The following is a 19,726-nucleotide window of genomic DNA, read 5'->3' on the forward strand; positions in this document are numbered from 1 at the left end:
CTACTTCATGGGAGTGGTAAATGGATGGCATGCCTTCACACTGGCTGCACCCAGATAGCTTAGCACCTGCATAACATCACTCCACCATACTGGCTCTCTCTTGGTGCTTGATAAGCTTGCAAAGTACCACACCTCACAGTTGTCACTCTAGTGGATAATACTATCACTGGTTGTGTATGTGTGTGTGTATGTGTGTATGAGTGAGAGTGGCTTTGAGGAGAGTGAAGGTAATGCCTGTGACCAGAGTTGATGGGTAACATGACACTTGAGAGGAAATGTAAGCCTGAGAGGAGTCACCTTGATCATGTTCAGCTCAGTTGTGCACTGTTCACTACACCTGACACAGACACACCACCCCTCAGGTGTCTGTGTGTTTGTGTATGGAGCTCCAAACAGTTGTCAGGGGCCACAATGCGGGACACCAAATGGCAGCATCCAGTGTTGAAAGGAATATCAGATCTGTCCTAAGCTCTGCAGTCAGATTAGTAGAATAAGTGAATAAGATTGCTTATAATATGTAAGAATAAAGTTAAGGCCCTGCTGACTACCCAATATTGCCTCTCTGTTTATACACCCACCTGTGATATAAAGTTTGAAGGACTGGTGAACTGACCCAGAACTATCTCCAGTAAGGAAACAAGCACAGTGTCTCATGTGTTGCTTGGCCCAGTCACAAGTGCTGGTGTTGTGCCGGCCGTCCACTTATTGCTCTGTATTTCCTGCCCATCTGTACACTTGTCCCAGTCCAGCTAGAACTGTTTTCTTGGGCAGACAATCTATTGAGAAGAGTAATGCATGACAATCTGTAGGATTCTCTTCATTGAATACTAATTGTTAATTACTTATGTTGTGGTTCTAAGAATTGTTATTTAAGACATTAGACCATTGTTGTTGAGTTGAGACTATAAATGTGATCTTTAGTACTCTAAATTCCACTTAATCAGACCAATAGTCCTTTATTAAAGAATGATCCACATGACAAAGGTTCCAGATGGCATGCACCAAACCCTACTTCACCTGGAGCCAGTCTCAGTACAGAGGATGGTGGAATCATTCATGTCTCCCCTTATTTAGTTTGATAGAAGATATAAAGGTTGAATCTCCAAAAAATACACTCTTGCACAAAGCAAGCTTGCTAACAAGTTTTTCCTCCTCTCCAAATGAAATACCGTATTTTATGAATGGGAGGACAGTGTTTCAATATATAACATCTACCTGTGTATGGACAGCTTGCATGTGCATTGTGTCTGTATTAGGAGGGAGAAGCAAAAGTTAATGGATACAGACGACTAACCCTGGCAGTGTGCTTTGCTTGGCCCGGGTCTTGTTTGTCCTTGCTGGAAATATTTCTGGGTTTATGTCACAGTTCAGCTGTCATGGGTTAACACCTTCCCCAGCCACTTGGGGATTGAGGCAGTCAGTCAAAGTAACCAAGGAAATTCAGTAATTCAATTTGTGTCATTTTCCTCTGAGCAGCGAGGTAACTTCATGAGCCTGAAGAGTTTATTACAAGGTAAGACTCCTGCCTGGCTGAGTGAACCACCTCGTAACATGTCCTCATTACTAGTAACTGATACCTGGTGTGGGTGTGGATGTGGACGTGAGTGTGTTGTACTGGTTTTTAAAATTCATGGATGTTATTGACTTATTCATCTCCACACCATTCCAAAGGCTAATTTTTATGAATGAGATGCTGCATTATTTTGTTAACATCCTTGTAATATGTTCTTTTCTGATTATACCTCAATGGAAAATCAGAGCTAACCATGTTTTTCCTTCTTTGAATTCCTGATTTTTAATTTTATTTTTTATATATTTTTTTACTCTGTAGTGAATGCAGTCAGTTTAATAATTTTCCTTTTTTGTGAAATAAGTCTTTTCTTTCCATAGTGAATGCAAGCTAAGTTTTCTAATCTACCCTTATGAGTCTTGTCTCTTCATAGTGATTGTGACCTAAATTTATTCATTATCCTTTAGTTGAGTCTTGTCTCTTTTCATAGTGAATGTGATCTAAATTTACTCATCATCGTTTGAGTCTTGTCTCTTTCTATCGTGAATATAATCTGAATTAACTTACCTTCTCTGATTCTTGTCTTTGTTCTGTAGTGAATGCCACCCAACTTACTAACTTTCCTGTAAAGCTTGCCTGTCTTGCTTGGCTTATGCTCTCTGCCTCAAGTGGGCCTCAGGACATAGTGTGTGTAGTTTACTCTTTATTCTATCATACCCAGAGACTTCACAAAGGACACTTTCATGACTCAATGTGCTTTACTTCTTGGTGTCTTTTATTCTCTCTCTCTCTCTCTCTCTCTCTCTCTCTCTCTCTCTCTCTCTCTCTCTCTCTCTCTCTCTCTCTCTCTCTCTCTCTCTCTCTCTCTCTCTCTCTCTCCAGAAAAAATCTAGAAAATCTCAAAAATCTTAATTTTACTCAGCATGAATGGTTACTTCTACCATGCACACTTTATTACTGTTATCTGATTGGACTATATACAGGGAAGGATTGGGGTGAATTTCTATGGTGTATGTGGGTGGGTGGGTGAGTGTGTGTGTGTGTGTGTGTGTGTGTGTGTGTGTGTGTGTGTGTGTGTGTGTGTGTGTGTGTGCATGCATGCGTGTGCATATTCACAAGCACGTGTATGTAATGATTGTAAGAGGCAGATTCATTCCTCAGCTTTGTGTACAGATGGAAAGGTTTTGGCTATCTTGGGACACACCAATACTGACCACCCTAAACTCAAAATATACAAACCAAAGCTGCTTATTTTGAGTCTTACAGGTTGTTCTTCCTTAAATCACAGGTACACCATTGACTTAGGTATGGAAGATGTTTTCAAACAGCATTTCAGACTCAAGAACCTGACCATAGTAGTGAAAGTACAGGAGATCTCATCGTGCCCTTTTAAGTCTTAAATAAGCTGGTGCATGGCTCCACTGTGATATGTTGATGTGCACAAGCTTAACCTGGTGAATGGACAATGTCTCTGCTTTTGCTTGTTATTGGGGAAAGTGATTATTTTTAGATGTATTGTTATAGATACTAGATAGATAGTCTTATAAGTATGCAGACAGTGGGCCAACTCATCTTTAAAAACATTTCAGGAACTTATGCAGATGTACTAGTTGTTGTTATGGTAATAGCACTATAGGGAAGGCAGTGATCAGTACCACTCACACTGTCACTTAAAACTGTTGTTATAGTATTACAGTGTAGGCAAGGCATTCATTCGTACCCATGGCCACATCTTCACTTGAAATTGCATTTACATTATTACAATATAGGCAAGGAATTTACCATTACCATGCTCACACCTTCACTTGCTCCCCTGCAGCACCCAAGGCCGGCCAGACATCAACCCCAAGAAGCACCGTCAAAGCATCTGCTACAAAGACGCGAGGCACCCCCAAGGCCACCCCTGCCAAGGCTGTCTCCCCTAAAACCACCCCAAAAGCCACCGTCCCCGCCAAGGCAACTCCCAAGATGGGGCGGCGGGCTGCAAGGAAATAGCCCGAGGCCCAGTCGTCTGAGCCTGCCGATCAGAGCCCAGAGGAATCTAAGAGCATAAGAGGAAGCCCACCCAAGAACCTTACTGCCTGCATTCGGCTGATGCTCCTTGATAAATAACAATCCGTCGTCCAATTGTTGGTTTATAAGGGAAAGGGAACGAGTGAGCAAGCGAACCCCTGGAGATGAGCTTTGTGGCGCGGAGGAGTGTGACCGAGCTGTGGTGTGTGGAAGCGGTGCACGTGTAGTGACGAGCAAAGGCATAAAAGAGGTGATTTCCTTGTCTCCATCTCTTGGTCTTCCTTTTCTCTCTCTCTCTCTCTCTCTCTCTCTCTCTCTCTCTCTCTCTCTCTCTCTCTCTCTCTCTCTCTCTCTCTCTCTCTCTCTCTCTCTCTCTCTCTCTGTCCTTAGCGGTCACGCGGATTAAGGCGCTGCATTCTGTCACGATGGTGGTAGATTGCGGGGCATTGATTCGAACCTCACTAATGACATCTAGCAGCTATATGGCCTTTCAAATTACTTCATTGGAGGGGGGCTCCCTTGTGATGATTTAATTTGAGGATTATTTAATCCTTTAAAAATCTCTCTCTCTCTCTCTCTCTCTCTCTCTCTCTCTCTCTCTCTCTCTCTCTCTCTCTCTCTCTCTCTCTCTCTCTCTCTCTCTCTCTCTCTCTCTCTCTCTCTCTCTCTCTCTCTCTCTCTCTCTCTCTCTCTCTCTCTCTCTCTCTCTCTCTCTCTCTCTCTCAAGACCTTCTGTTTGTTTAACAAGACCACTACTATTGCTTCTGCTGTTTTTTGCTCCCTCTTACTACTGCAATCTTTAGCATTTGCTGCACTATCTGTCTACTACTACTATGACTATGACTTGTACTTCTGAATTATTTGCTTCTACTTAAAGCAACACCACAACCACTACTGCTGTGTCAGTCTCGTCTCCCCAATGTGTCGTCATCAGAGTTTCACCCAACTCGGCTCTCCACAGAGGACCCAATCAGAAGGCTGTTTGTCCTTGGTGTGTGAGCTGCCTCCCTCCCTGCATGAATGATGGTGCCTGAGAGAGTAAGTGTGTACAGAGCTCAGTGGGGGGTACATGTAACCAGTTTTAAATTAACTAGAGGATAGGTTATGTTCAGAGTACATATTAATGTTTTAATCTATTGTATATGTATAATAGTTCTAAATGTACAACTCAAACTTTGTATTATAACAATTTGACAATGTGGCATTCCCCTTCCCTTCCCTCCCTCATCCCCTTTCCTACTACAACTCCCCACACCCACCCCTCCCTTCCCTGCCTTTGCCTCTCCCACCCCTGCCCCACGTCGGGAGGCTGGGGCGCCGGGTGATCAATCAACTCCCGCAGACTGTAAATCACTGCTCAACCTGAAATTAGTTCTTACTTTGGAGGTGTGTCCTCTCTTGGGCCCTGGGTGAGGGATGTAGCATGAGTTCTTTCTGATGCATTAGTAAGGTTTAGTCCCAATGACAAGAGGCTCCACACCCCTTTCTCTCATTGGGTCATTACAGAGTTTTGAGTTTGTATACTAATGTAAATCCATAAAACAGTGGGTCTTGCAATCATTCTTTTTAAGAGTTTTATTTTTTTGTTACTTTTCAAAGTGGAAATGCAATATTTTGCTACTGTTCAATGCACGATTACTACTTGCACTTAAGTACTGAGCAATTGGCTTAGGAATTACTCAGCAGTAGCATAGTAGTGTCTGCCCTCTACCTCAAGGAGACCAGCGAGGAGTACCTGTCCCGTGCAGGGCGACGAGCCACACCAGCCGTGTACATTCTTCATATATGCCGTGTAAGATTGTCGTATTATTTTTTGACTAACCTGACGAAAGGGGATTTGTCTGAGGCAGTGTGTGCTGGCTGGGTGGAGGGCAGACAGTGGTAGGCTGTACATAGTGACGATCGTAACATTGATGTGCTGTCTTGATCGTAGGTGTGTGACTTGCGAATGCTGTCTGTGTTACAGATTATATTTGGCTGTAATTCTTAGAGACCACACGAGTGGTAAGAATGATGAAAAAAGTCCATCCTAGTTTTCAGAACTTAAAACACGTGCCGACCCCATAACGAATCTGTCACGAAGGCTGTTGTCTGACCACTTGGGTACATTTTATGCCTGGGTTGGGGTGTACCTGGAGGCAGTAGTAAGTAGTACTGAAAGTTATGACTGCATTCAAGTTGTGTTTAAGATTTAACATCCTTGAGCATATCTGGGCTATGGTTGAGATGTGCTGAGTGAGTGCTGTTCTGTGCATAACCAAGCCCTGTATTATCTTAAGCCTAATTTCTTAGCACTGTTCAGGGCAGCATGAGGGGACCATCCTGGGGTTCCTTACTGCTGCCCCTGAAGGGTGTTTACCAATAGATAGGGGGTTTATGTGGGAGGTATATTGACCTTATTTTATTTTTTTTATATTAGTATGGGCATTGCCCATAAGTGAACCAAGAAAATCCATTGTCCTTGGTTTTGTGCTGAGTAAACTCCAATATCTGATGAGCTCCTGAATGTTCTCCACTGGTGTGTAAACATTACCAATATTAGGTGTAATGTACATGGAACCGACCTGTTCTTTCATATAGTTTGTGTAATGAACTGGCAACGTGACTGTTTAACAAGTTGCTTTTATAACAGTGTTCGGTGAATTTTATACAAGTTTCGAGGACTTGGGGTGTTTGTAAATTTTCAATTTAACGCCCTGCTAGTGCAAACCTACCTAGCTGCTGGCTCTACTGTGCAGGGAGCGATGCTTGGCAGGGTGCAACGAGGGCAGAACAGAAAACTGAACTATTTCTGTTGACATCCAGTGTACTGTACCTGTAGACCTATAGACTGACAAAGCAAGGAAACTGAGGCTGCTCTCAGCAAGCAGGTGGCTGGAACTGGTGTTCAGGAAAAAGATGATGTGTGATGAATTTCAGTGGCATCATGAGAGCAGCTAGTCTTGACACAGTCCACCACCTGTCGCAGAGTGTTACAGAAGCTGTAACTTACTGTTGAGATCAATCTGCTGGCCAGCAAGTGATTAACTGGAGACTGGGAAGGTGTAATTGTGGTGCAGGTGCAGAACCTCACTCTTATCATGAAGTCTTAGCCAGGCAAAGGCTGGAAAACGACTGACTGATACTACTGTACCACACCCCTGCCATCAAGGGAACGTGAGGATTGGCTGTGTAGGCAATCTGCATTTCCTCAAGCATTGGTCAGCTTAGCCAGCCGCCGGGCCGCCCTGCCTCGCTCGTCTCCATCTTGTGTCATGAACTTACAGCTACTCACTGAAAGGCATTTTTGAAACCGACCGACAAAATATATATAGTATAATAACTGTAAACAAAAGCGGACTGGATTGCACGTAACCCATGTGATTACATTGTATTTTTAATGGAAGAACAATTACTGAATAATTTGCCATTGATGTTTGTTAACCCCTAAGATATCAAAGTTGTGTAAATTATGCTTTTTTTCACTAGTTGCTATTAAAGATTATTTTGAGGAAAACTATATATTTATTTTAATGTCAGTGATCCTTTCTGGAAAACAATGGCTGTTTGTAGGGGAAAGGGCTTGTGTTTTAGACATTTTGTTTAGTCAGTCTCCCAGATGCTAGACCGAACTCGTGTCAGACAACGGATTAGTTTCTCTTTTTGCAACTGACCATTTTCAAGAGGTATTTTACATACAGTAAGTAGGTCACATTGTAGCAATGTGCCATTGTTTTCATAAGTAAATATCATTGTACAATTGACTCTTAATTTTCCTTTTCCAGGCAAACGGGTTACTCTCGTGAAGGTGATTGATGAATGAACTCTGTGTGTTTCACTGTTTGATCTGTGTGTGTGTGTGTGTGTGTGTGTGTGAGAGCGCTGAATAATAGTGAGCGAGAAAAGTTAAAGGAGTGTGAACATTTATAGTCGATATGGTACCTTGGTCTCTTGGAAGAATGTGTTAAGTAAATTTGAATCAAAACAATTGGAGAGAAAGAAGACCTCCGAGAATGTGTATGGTGAATTGCACTTGCTGTTAATTAATCATGTGTCGTGGTTGGTGACTGGGGAGTGGTGACTGTAACATTTAAAGACAGTTGGGAGTCAAGGGTTACGGGACGCACTAGGAAAGCAGCGTACAGCATTTTTTTCGGCCATTTTGTGAATGTAGCCTCTAGCGTGGAGCTCAATAGAGGCTACCTGCGCGAGGGACGCCGCCAGACGCACCCGGCCGGCCCGCACATCCTCCCCACCTCCCCCAATGCTCCCCATTCCTCCTCTCCCTCCTTTAAAATCAAACCTTCCCAACCAATGAGCGTGTAGTTCTGCAGCGCGCGTCCTAAAATACCCAATGTACAGCGGCCTTAGAGACACCCTTGAACCAATGGGAGAGCCGCTTTTACTCCCAACAGGCCAATCAGCGTGAGTCTCCCCAGCCCGCCAAAAGCCTCACTTAGTGTCCATGAGAGGCTCCCCACGTAAATTCCTGTCGGTGTTTTCCGCATAAATTCGGTGAGTACTGCCAGTGGTCGAGGCGTGGCGGGCTGAACGTGATGTTTCCTGGACGGGGAGATGCCGGGGCTTCTGCTGTAGTGTTCAGGTGGCGGGGAGGGTGGCGTGGGAGAGGAGAAGAGGAGAGAAAAGTGAGAGGGATCGGGGCGTTCAAATGTGGCGGGTGACGCGGCGTCCCTCTCACGCTACTCAGTTCCCCGTATGCCGCTGCTCTCGTTTACTCCCGTATTCACCCTTATCTTTGTCCCTTGCTTGTGTCACGGGTGTGAGTTTGTGTGCATGTGGGGGAGGTGGATAGCGTGTGGAGGCGTGTCTGTAGGTCGGTGGAGGTCGGCTTGGCGTGGAGTCAGCCTCAGTGGAGTGGCAGATGGCGACACCCTCCACATACACTAAACTCCACCCACTCCGCTCCTGCGCCGCCGCTTTCTCCCTCCCCTCCACCACCTCCTCCTCTCCACATTTATCCACATTATCAATAACTTGTTCTCAAAATGCAAACGCGAAAGGCGCTAAATACGCATTCATTTGAGTTTTTATCGGCATTTGATAACTTCAGAGATATTTGCCTGTCATGCGGTTGCCGTGTCATGCTTATTGTGTTCTTATTTTGTAACATACTACCAGTTTTTCCATCTAATTCCATAACTTATATCTGTTAAACCACCAAAAGTCACGCAGTTCCCCCATACGACCTCAATATTTAAGACAACCTAACTAAACTACCCGAGAATGGTGGGCTGGGCGGGACGGGTGGGTGTGCCGCTGGGTTAGCATGGAAGCCTGTAGTATGTGTATGTGTATTGATGGCTGGAGGGCGTGGGGTGATGGGGGTGGGAAGCAAGTAGCGGGGTGGTTGACTGGTATAGTACGTTTCAATGTTCCATGCTTCATTCACAGCTCCAGTCACTTCATGGTGATGCGGGTGTGGTGGTGGTGGTGGTGGTTGGGGAGGGGATAGGGACAGGTTAGTGGTGGTGGTGGTCACTGGTCAGAATGATCGATGTTAATCGCGGTATAAAAGTTGCTGGGTAATGTTACTTTTTTATTTATTATTCTTTTTATCTAAATTCTCTCTCTCTCTCTCTCTCTCTCTCTCTCTCTCTCTCTCTCTCTCTCTCTCTCTCTCTCTCTCTCTCTCTCTCTCTCTCTCGTATTTATTCCTCCTTATTTAATTTTTTTTACAGCAGGAAGAATTCTAAACTAACTGAGCCTAACTGATTTCTTGTTAGGCTTCCACTTATCCTTTATTATCATTATCGCAATTAATGGCGGTATTATCCACGTTCTGACAGATCCCAGTCATTACAAGTGACTTTTCTTTGTCCTTTAAAATTCTTGTTATTCCTCTGGTTAATCGCAACTCAGGAAATGCCGCAACTTTAGCTTTCCTTTTGTAACACAGAGGAACATATTTTGAAACACTTCTGTACCAGATCTCCACTTCAAAAAAGCTCTAGTGTCAAGTTGCAGTGGTTTTGAAATGTGCTTGTTTTATACGGTGGACTAGTGACAGATTACCACTAGCAGGATAAACACTTGAGAACCCGGCGAATCCTATCTGGCGTTTGAAAACAGCCATGGTGAGAGAGAAGAGGAGAGAACAAAGATAAGGACGTTTCAGTAACCATTCGTCATATTGTGGCCTCAAAAATGCTATAATGATGACTTAAGCTATTGGAATATGCTTAGACCGCAAAAAAAAAAAAAAAAAAAAAAATACGAAGAGGATGAAAGTACGTTGCTATACTCATACTCCCAACGTATAGTGCTTAATGAGATAAAGGGAGATAACATTTGAGTCCTCCTTTCTGATTACGAGCGGCTGTGATAGAGATGAGAGGAGCGGTAGGAAGAGAATGTTGAATCCTACCCACCCCCTCTTCTGATAATTCATTGACTCTTAGAATGAGGTAGAAAAGAAGTAAAGAACTAAAAGAAATCAATTTAGAAGTTATTAGTGTAGGTTAAAGATGGGAGTGGATGTATTTTACTGTGACTAGAATCGAATTTAGGAGGTGAACAGTATAAGAGGAGGAGGAGGAAGGATAAGATAAGTAACGAAGGGTGATAACAATAAATCCTCCCTTTCATCTCTATTCCCTGATAAATGTGGTGAGATAGGACAGGGGGAGAGAATAGACTGAGCCGAGGGACCAGTCTGAAGGTAGTTGGCACGCGAGGGAGTGAGAGGTGAGGTGATGGAGGCGTGGCGCGGCCTAGCGTGGCGTGCTGAGTGAAAGACAGCGGTGTGTGCTGTGTGGTGTGGTTTAGTCCGGTTGAGGCAGTGGCAGGTGTCAGTGGTGGGCCGGACCTGAAGGACCTGGACTAATGTTGGCCACTCTTACGTCTTGACCGGTCCTGTGGGAAGTGTGTGAGAGTGTGAGGTGGGTACTGGGTAGCAAGCGTGAAGGAGGCAACGCGTGGCTGAGAAAAGTTGTCGGGGATGTTTTTTTTATTTATTTATTATTTTTTTAGGGACTAACCACTTATGTTGACCACTTCTGCGTGTTGACCGGTCCTGTGGGAAGTGTTTGGAGAGTGGGAGGATGAGGTGAGCGTGGAGGCAGCAACGCGTGGCTCAGAAAGGAGATAGCTGTCAAAAAAAAAAAAAAACATTTTGGCGTGTTTGTCCCCATGTCCCCTTTCCCTCGACCTTTCCGGGGCCAGCTTGTGTCTTCCTCCCCCTCTCGACCTTGCAACCTTCCAAAGCGTTTGTCTGGAAGCGTGTGAAGGGAAGGGTGCAGTGGCAAAGTGACCAAGAGGGGTGAGAGTGTTCATTCAAAGGCTAGACTCCTGACCAACACCTGATCTGAAGTGATATTGTGAGTTTGTGACAGATGATCCCTTCCCCTCCGCACCGTGTGAACGAAAGTGTCACGGAAGAGTCGAGTTCAGTGTCTGTCAAGTGAAGGTGTTGTAAATGTGTCTTGTGAGCTGTTAGCAAAGACTTGTGTGATTTTATACCTTTTTGAAATGGGTCTTGTTTATTTTTCTTTCGTGCTGTGATTTTATACCTTTGTGAAATGAATTTGTATTGCTTTTCTTTCGTGTAATGTGTAAAAAAAAAAAAGGTGGGGGATTGGGGCAGATTATGTTATTCCCTTATCGTATTTATCGTACACAGTAAATGTGTACACGGTGATCATACAAATATATATCTTTTCAAGTCAAGACGTGAAACTGTTGTAAAAATTTGTATATGTTCTTCTGGAAATGGATAACTCGCTATTATTATACCTTTTTTTTTTTTTTATCTAAACGTGAAACATGTGCGCCTTTGAAAATTAATACAGCTCGCTTTTACCATCAAGTCTGTATCCTTCTGAAACACCGCATTTTATTTATTTATTTATTTTTGTTTTTATTTACTTATCTTTAGTGTTGACTCTAAAGTGGCTCCTGGGTCTGGGTCTGAACAGTGTCCCAGGGAGTGCGTGGTTGTCAGATCTTGAAGAAAACCGTGAGCTGTCCTTGTAATAAGAACGTTGATCAACAGAAAACAAGTATTAATCACATCAAATCATTTACGTTATCAATAAGCTACATATTTTAAATCCAGGAGCCATTTTAGAGTAGACAGACTATAGGAGGAACGTGTGATGATAGAAATACAGGCTATATGATACCACCTGTTGCCCATTGCACGCAGGCGGGACTGATTTATCTGACGGCACATAGTGAGACAGGCGAGCTTGAAACATAGAGGAGAATGTCAGTTTCTTAGGTTTACCATTGAGTTCTTGTTAAATATCAATACTTTACACTTTCCTTACCAACTAATGTGAATTGACGAGGAAAAAGCTAATAAATTGGATAGAATACTCGCAAATAACCGTTTGTCAGTAATTTTATAAAGAAATGGTAGTTATTTTCCCGTATGATGGAAAAATGAATAAATTTAAAGTGGTTAATAAGATAAATAGCCAAAAGGTGCAAAACATTACGTAAATCACAAAATCATAAAAAAAAAAAAAAAAAAATTGGCTGTATTTTAATCACTCAGCAGTAAGGATCGAGACGCGAGCGGAAGGGAAGAAGAGGCGAGGAAAGTGACATGAACAGAGAAGCCTGCTTTGTAATACTGTGGCGTTGCTGACCCAGGAATCTTGTCCAGCCCTGTGAAGCACCTCATTGCATCATGCCGAGGTACTGTGTGTGTCTGTGTGTATTCTCAAACACTTTGCGCTTCACCTCCACTATTTCAAAAGGCTATATTTAGGTACATTTTCACGTGTTTTTCAAGGTGTTTTTACAGTTACAGAGGCAGAGTGACAAGATTTCTGCATTATTAACTGCAGAAACACTCTTTGAAAACCTCGCTAATCATCTCTGTGGTGGCCTTGGAAAATAGTCGTGATGAGAGAGCAAAGCGTTTCTGAATACGAACATGAGAAAAAAGAAAAAAATAACTACTTTAATTTAGTCTATTAGTATAGAAGGCTTTTATATCATAGTGGTGGGTCGTCTTGGCACTAACTTTACTTTGATTTGTTGCTTCTTGCTTATTTATACACCAATATTGATTACCTTGGCTAGTGTGTGTGTGTGTGTGTGTGTGTGTGTGTGTGTGTGTGTGTGTGTGTGTGTGTGTGTGTGTGTGTGTGTGTGTGTGTGTGTGTGTGTGTCGCGTACGCCATGCTATTGTAGGAATGTCGCAGGGGGGAGAGCTGAAGGGTGGCTGGGCTAGGGAGATGGGAGGTGGTAGGGCAGACAGCCACTCAGCTACCCCCTACCCTACCCCTTGCTACTATACCACCACTACTACTACTACAGTACTCTAGCATTCTCCCCACGCTGGCAGACTGGCAGGGCTTCTTTTACCAACGCAGCTGTCTCTTATCTTCACCCTTTCCTTGAGTTAGTAATGAAAGTAAGGCCAGTATACAGCGTTTCCTTTCTCTAGCTGGCCTCTCATCATGACTTATTTATTTTTTCATTTCTCGCCAACACTTTGCTTATCCATTGGTCTTCCTTCACCCATTAGCTGAAGTGACACTCATTAACCTCTTCAGTACCATGACGCGTTTCCATATTCGCTCTGCTTACTATGTGGTGATTTTATACAGCTTCAGAAACTTATGCTGGGGATTAAAATAATGAAGACTCCGGCCATTAATCTTTTAACTTCCATAGACTTTTGCTAATGTCAATAAAATCGTGTAATCACACCTAAAACTCAAGGTAAAAAAAAATGCGTTCCAGTACTGAAGGAGTTAAACATCCATATCCTTCCATACATCCAAATTACTTCCCATCAACACAACTAACACTGTCTCAGCCACCTATATAGTTCCCTTCTGCCTTGTCTTTCCCCTCCAAGCATCAGATTTCACGCTAATACGAAGATCATGTACCTCTTTGTGTGTGTAAAGCGATCTGGGATACCGTCACTCGGCTTTATTAGTTTGTCGCCTGAATTACCCAGGTGTGTATATGTGTGTGTGGTGGCATGTTGCAATGACGCTTGCAAGGTAACACTAAGCTAGGATTCGGTGAGGAACAGAGAGACTAGACACACGGGTTCTGTTCTCCCTTGTATAACACTGACTGACGTGTACGTTTGTGTGTGTGTGTGTGTGTGTGTGTGTGTGTGTGTTCTCGTTCAGCCAGGTGGCGGCAGCAGCGGCAGCGTGGGGATGGAATGAGGAGTATGTGTTTATTTGTAGAGAGAGAGAGAGAGAGCACAGTGAACCCTTTATAAAGCAAGAGTACCATTTCTACCCATTTCTTGTCAAGACTGAGTACACACACACACACACACACATACACACACACACACACACACACACACACACACACACACACACACACACACACACACACACACACACACACACACCGCGTAGTGTAGTGGTTAGCACGGTCGACTCACAATCGAGAGGGCCGGGTTCGAGTCCCGGTAAGCGGCAAGGCAAATGGACAAATGGGATGTAATTCGAGTGGTTGTGGCCTCGCTTTCCCGGTGTGTGTTGTGTGTTGATGTGGTCTCAGTCCTACCCGAAAATCGCTTTATGAGCTCTGAGCTCGCTCCGTAATGGGGAAGACTGGCTGGGTGACCAGCAGGCGACCGAGGTGAATTACACACACACACACACACACACACACACACACACCTGAAGCTGTAAAAGGTATGGAAAGGGAGAAAGGAAGGAAGAAGAAAGGGATTGAAAGGGGAGGAGATAGGGAAGGAAAGAGGTAGGTAAGAGAAGAAGAAGAGTGGGAAGGTTTAGGTGCAGGAAGTGAAGGGGAGTAAGTTGGAGTAAGTGTCGAAGCGTATACAGGACGGTGACCTCTTATGAAGGCACCCAGACAAGTGCTGACGCCGCTTCGCCTCGCCACGGCCCTCTGCAGAGTTCACCGCGCAAAGACTGTACAAGGAGCAAGCAGGTGTCGTGGTGTGTGTGTGTGTGTGTGTGTGTGTGTGTGTGTGTGTGTGTGTGTGTGTGTGTAGGAATGCTGGGGTGTGAATTAATGAACTGCATAGGTTTAATTAATGTTGTGGGTGTGTTAATTAGGGTAAAGTTTTTAATGTTTTTTTTATTATTATTGTTGCTGTTACTGTTAGTGTTTCTGTTCTACTGCTACAGCTACTACTAATACTTCTACTTCTACTTCTTCTTCTTCTTCTTTTACTTCTGCTTCTTTTACTTCTGCTTCTTCTTTTATTTCTGCTTCTTCTTTTATTTCTGCTTCTTCTTCTACTTCTACTTCTTCTTCTACTTCTACTTCTACTTCTACTACTACTACTACTACTACTACTTCTTCTTCTTCTTCTTCTCTCTTCTTCTTCTTCTTCTTCTTCTTCTTCTTCTTCTTCTTCTTCTTCTTCTTCTTCTTCTTCTGGCAAAGCAGCAACACATATCATCTCAGGAATGGCTGGTGACAAATGTTAGTCGTGGCAGTGGTGGCCGTGGTGGTGGCAGCTGTAATTCTTAAAAAGTCGGGGCTCGACCCGCCGCCCACCCATCCCACCCGTCATCCCCTCTAGCCCCTCACCTCCCCACGTCGTCTCTCCATCCATCTCTCCTCCCATTCACCTCCCTCCCTTCCTCCTTCCACACCCGTTGGCGAAGGAATGTAGACAAGCTACTTCCTTCCACTGGTCCAGCTTTAGCCACACCTTTCTTCCATCCCAACCTGACCCAGACAACCAAACTCAGGCAACCTACTTTTGTATCGGCGTGTTGTCGAGGGCTATCACCGAACGCCACACGCTAGGGAAGGAGAGAATGGAGGGAGGGAGATGTATTAACGTTGGTAAGATGTGCTAGGTTGATGTAAAGTAAGGGATAACAGTAAAAGAGACATATAGGGATGTAGTAAAGTTATAAGGATGTTTTTTTTGAGTTGATATAGGAAGAAAAATAAGGAGGGTAGTGATGGAGATTATTATGGTGTTATTAGTCTGCTTCTTTTCCACTTGATTAGGGAAGAGAGTGAGGGAGATACAAGAATGAAGGAAGGAGAACAGTAAGAGAGACAGATAGAGATGTACTAAAGTTATAAAGGTATTTTTTTTGGGGGGGTTGATATAGAGTTCTGTTATTTGTTTGTGTCCTTTTCCACTTGATTATAGGAAGAAAAATAAGGAAGGAAGTGAGAGATGCCTAAAAGTTGCAGTTACTAGTTTGCAGACCTCATTTACTAAACCTAACACACTATGAAGGAAAAGAGAGACAATAAAAGATACGTAGCAAAGTTACCAGATGTTTGAGACTGCCAATATGGTTACTGTGCTACTATATACAAGTTTTTTCGTCACCTTGCACTAGAATCACGATGAAAAGCGTTATAAAAAAGTATAAATTAAGTCAACACGTACAAGTAACATAAGAGCCTGGCTATGTTACAGTGCTACAACATACAATTTTTCGTCACCTTGCACTAGAATCACAAAGAAAGAAGCGTCACAAAACAAAGAAGTATAAATTAAGTCAACACATACGAGTAGCATAACAAGCATTACCAGATGGCCTTTCCTCCCCTCCCTCACCCGCGTCCCTCATCCTTCCTCGCTTCCCCACTTCCTCCCAACCTTCCTCCCTCCCTCTCCCACTTCCTCACCTGCGGGCCTTACACCTGTTGAGGGCAGGTACTTGTGGGGACCTGTTCCTGTTAGTTTTTATAGCACAGGTGAGCGGCGTACCTTGGCAAGTATAGTGGTGATACATTACAGGTTTGTCTCACACTTTTGGCGGGCACGTGGAGTTCATTAGCAGTGCAGGTGTAATTCCGGAAACTTTGCCTGTACTTCGTCGCTTCCCTGATGTTGTTTTGTATCTTCTCAATCAATAGGTGTTGGAGGAATGTCTTGGGTGTTAATTGCATTGCTGTGTGTTATGAGTTTATGTAGGTTTTGTGGTGATTTCTTGTGCTTCACCTCCAGTATTTTAAGAGGTTTATTTAAATTCACCTTTTTTTTTTTCGTGTGTGTGTGTGTGTGTGTGTTTGCAGTTCTAGAGGCAGTGACAAGATTTCTACTTTAGTAAATTTAAACATCAACCAGCCACACCCAAACATTTCTCGACTCACACACACACACACACACACACACACACACACACACACACACACACACACACACACACACACATAATGAAACTTTTTATTTGTATTTATTTGTCGTGTAGTATTGTGACGGTATTTTTAAGCACGGAACCAACACCATTCTCTCTCTCTCTCTCTCTCTCTCTCTCTCTCTCTCTCTCTCTCTCTCTCTCTCTCTCTCTCAAAATAAGAAAAACTGCACAAGACACTTTTCCTTGCAAGAATTAAGAGCACCGTGTAAATTTTGACTCCTCTTTGATGATAATTATGCATCAGAGAGAGAGAGAGAGAGAGTGTACACATTTCTATATTTTCTTATGCAGGTGTGTGTGTGTGTGTGTGTGTGTGTGTGTGTGTGTGTGTGTGTGTGTGTGTGTGTGTGTGTGTGTTCGTCATGACCTTGTGTGCGCGTGGCTGCCTAACAACTCTCGTCTGTTTCTAGAGAGTGTCTGTCTGGTGGTGGTTGTGGCGGTGATGGGGGGGGGAGGGTAAGAGTTGCTATGTTGTAGATTCAGTGCCTCTCTTCCTCTCCTCTTCTTAACTCTCTTCATTATTCTTCCTTTCTTTTATTCTCCCTTCCTTCCTTCTTTCCTTCCTTCCTTCCTTCCTTGCTCTTTCTGTTATCTCCCTTTATTTTGTATATTCATGCATTTCTATTACTTTTTAATAGTAATAATAGTAGTAGCAGTAGTAGTGGTAGTAGTAGTAGTAGTAGTAGTAGTAGTAGTATTTTCCCTTCCTTTATACACATTAACCCCACAAAATGCCTAGCACTCAGCACTCTCCCTCTTTTCCCCTTCTCTTCCCCTCACATAATCCCTCTCAACTTCAGTACTCCCCCATCTCTCTCTCTCTCTCTCTCTCTCTCTCTCTCTCTCTCTCTCTCTCTCTCTCTCTCTCTCTCTCTCTCTCATCCACCCTGATTTCTCTCCCTTTCCCTTGGCCTTCCTTCCTTCCTCCCCCTTCTCTCCCTTTCACCACAATGCAGCTGTCACCCTTGTAAGCGCTCTCCGCGGGTTACTAATCTATGTGTCTGGCCCGTATTCTGAAATGCTTTGCTCTCTCACCATCACTGCTTTCCAAAGGCTCTAGTTGAAGATAGTGTTTTTTTAAGAGTATTTTTATGGTTCTGGTGCTTGATGGGTAAGATTTCTAGTTTATTGAGAGGAAAACTGTCAAAAACCCGGCTACTCGTCTCTGTGGCCTTGGAAAACTCTCGTAGTGAAGGAGTAAAGGGTTTATGAATATCTGTGTGAATCTTGGTAGTAATGAGTGTTTATTAAGAGCATTTGTATGGTTCTGGTGATAGATTGGCAAGATTTCTAGTATATTAAAAGAAGAAATGGTCATGAGAACCCGGCTTGTTGTCTCTGTGGCCTTGGAAAACTGTCATAGTTAGAAAGGTGTTGTTGAATACTGGCTAATCAGAATACATATAGGAACATCCACTGTCCACGTACAAACACAAGAAAAGCGAGTGTACAAGTGGAAATAGTCTTCTTGTAGCTTCCTTCATTATGTTTGGACGAATGAGGAATATGTGTACTCGTAAGAAGCATTGAGGTTGATAGATAAGGAGGAAAAAGCTGTGTTTTGTGTGTACGTGTGTTTGTGTTGGTCTCCGCTGTTTGAAATAGAGGAGACATGAGGAGAGGAGGTGGGTATTGTTAGACTGTGCTGGTGGTGGTGGTGGTGGTAAAGAAAGAGAGAGAGAGAGAGTTTATGTACTTTTCTTTCATTTATCCTTCCAACATTATTATTATTATTATTATTATTATTATTATTATTATTATTATTATTATTATTATTATTATTATTAACAGCATTATCCAGTTTGTTAGTAAGTTGATGTGACAATGAGTGGTGTGAGGAAGAAGAATGTTGACGTGTTGTTGCTGCTGCTGTTGTTGTTGTTGTTGTTGTTGTTGGTGGTGGTGGTAAAAGTAGTAGTAGTGGTGGTGGTGGTGGTGGTGGTGATAGTAATAGTAAAAGTAGTGGTAGTGGTGGTGGTCTTTTTGTGCCACAGATATCTAGGGGGTTAATGCTCTCTCTCTCTCTCTCTCTCTCTCTCTCTCTCTCTCTCTCTCTCTCTCTCTCTCTCTCTCTCTCTCTCTCTCTCTCTCTCTCTCTCTCTCTCTCTCTCTCTCTCTCTCTCTCCCTCTCCTTTGCCTCTCATTAGACCGCCTCATGCCGCGCAAGAAGACATCTCACAAAACCCAGAGAGAGAGAGAGAGAGAGAGTGAGTCCGTTACAAGTTGAGCAGTAATAGTAATTCCAAGGTCATTTTCTCTCTCTCTCTCTCTCTCTCTCTCTCTCTCTCTCTCTCTCTCTCTCTCTCTCTCTCACTGGTTTTTGAATGCTTCTAACTTCCTGTTTTCTCTCTCTCTCTCTCTCTCTCTCTCTCTCTCTCTCTCTCTCTCTCTCTCTCTCTCTCTCTCTCTCTCTCTCTCTCTCTCTCTCTCTCTCTCTCAGTTGGGCAACAGATTTTAGGAGATACCACTTCACCGTTAATTGAGAGAGAGAGAGAGAGAGAGAGAGAGAGAGAGAGAGAGAGAGTTATCAGCTGCTTAAGTCCTGAATGATGGTAATTGTATCTCTTATCATTGTGACTCAAGAGCGAAGTCATTTATTTGTTAGTTATTTTTTACATCTTGGTAAAGATGATAACAATGACGATAATGAGATAGGGTGGTAATTGAAGATAAGAACATATTTAGTAACTTCATGCATTGTTATTTCTTCACTATTTTAACCCCCCCAACGTAAGTTTCTAAAGCTGTATAAAATCACTAAAGAGTAACCAGAATGAAGATGAAAACGCGTCCTGATACTGAAGGGTTTAAATGGTGAACCTTCGTGTAACGCTAGCTTTGTTCTCTCACCACGACTATTTTCCAAGGCCACAGAGATGATTAGCAGGGTTTTCAAGAGTGTTTCTCCAGTTAATAATGTAGAAATCTCGTCACTTTGTCTCTTGAACAGTAAAACCTAAAAAAAAAAAAACACTCCTCTCTAAGACTATTTTCCAAGGCCACAGAGATGATTAGCAGGGTTTTCAAGAGTGTTTCTCCAGTTAATAATGTAGAAATCTTGTCACTCTGCCTTTAGAACCGCAAAAACACCTTAACAAAAACTCGTGTGAATTTGAATAAAGGCTCTTGT

At 43.2% G+C, this 19,726-nt stretch overlaps 2 protein-coding genes across 10 annotated transcripts in view; both read left to right on the forward strand.

The window, feature by feature from the left end:
* LOC123501225 (proteoglycan 4-like) overlaps positions 1-7,262 on the forward strand; it is a 56,948-nt gene extending 49,686 nt beyond the window's left edge. The window contains exons 8-9 of one of the 2 annotated variants that reach the window (XM_045249928.1): positions 1,477-1,513; positions 3,330-3,432. In XM_045249928.1, coding sequence (XP_045105863.1) covers positions 1,477-1,484 — 8 coding nt within the window. In that variant the 3' untranslated portion in view covers positions 1,485-1,513; positions 3,330-3,432. Of the gene's footprint in view, positions 1-1,476; positions 1,514-3,329 lie in introns of both variants that reach the window. The other variant, XM_045249927.1, reaches the window with a different exon arrangement.
* Positions 7,263-7,875: 613 nt separating this feature from the next.
* LOC123501226 (delta(14)-sterol reductase TM7SF2-like) overlaps positions 7,876-19,726 on the forward strand; it is a 23,708-nt gene continuing 11,857 nt past the window's right edge. For 2 of the 8 annotated variants that reach the window (XM_045249929.1, XM_045249932.1), the window contains exons 1-2: positions 10,245-10,401; positions 12,021-12,163. In XM_045249929.1, coding sequence (XP_045105864.1) covers positions 12,156-12,163 — 8 coding nt within the window. In that variant the 5' untranslated portion in view covers positions 10,245-10,401; positions 12,021-12,155. Of the gene's footprint in view, positions 8,018-10,094; positions 10,402-12,020; positions 12,164-19,726 lie in introns of those variants that run through there. The other 6 variants (XM_045249931.1, XM_045249930.1, XM_045249934.1 and 3 more) reach the window with 6 other exon arrangements.

Source organism: Portunus trituberculatus, chromosome 9 (genome assembly GCF_017591435.1).
Source record: "Portunus trituberculatus isolate SZX2019 chromosome 9, ASM1759143v1, whole genome shotgun sequence".
Classification (NCBI taxonomy): domain Eukaryota; kingdom Metazoa; phylum Arthropoda; class Malacostraca; order Decapoda; family Portunidae; genus Portunus; species Portunus trituberculatus.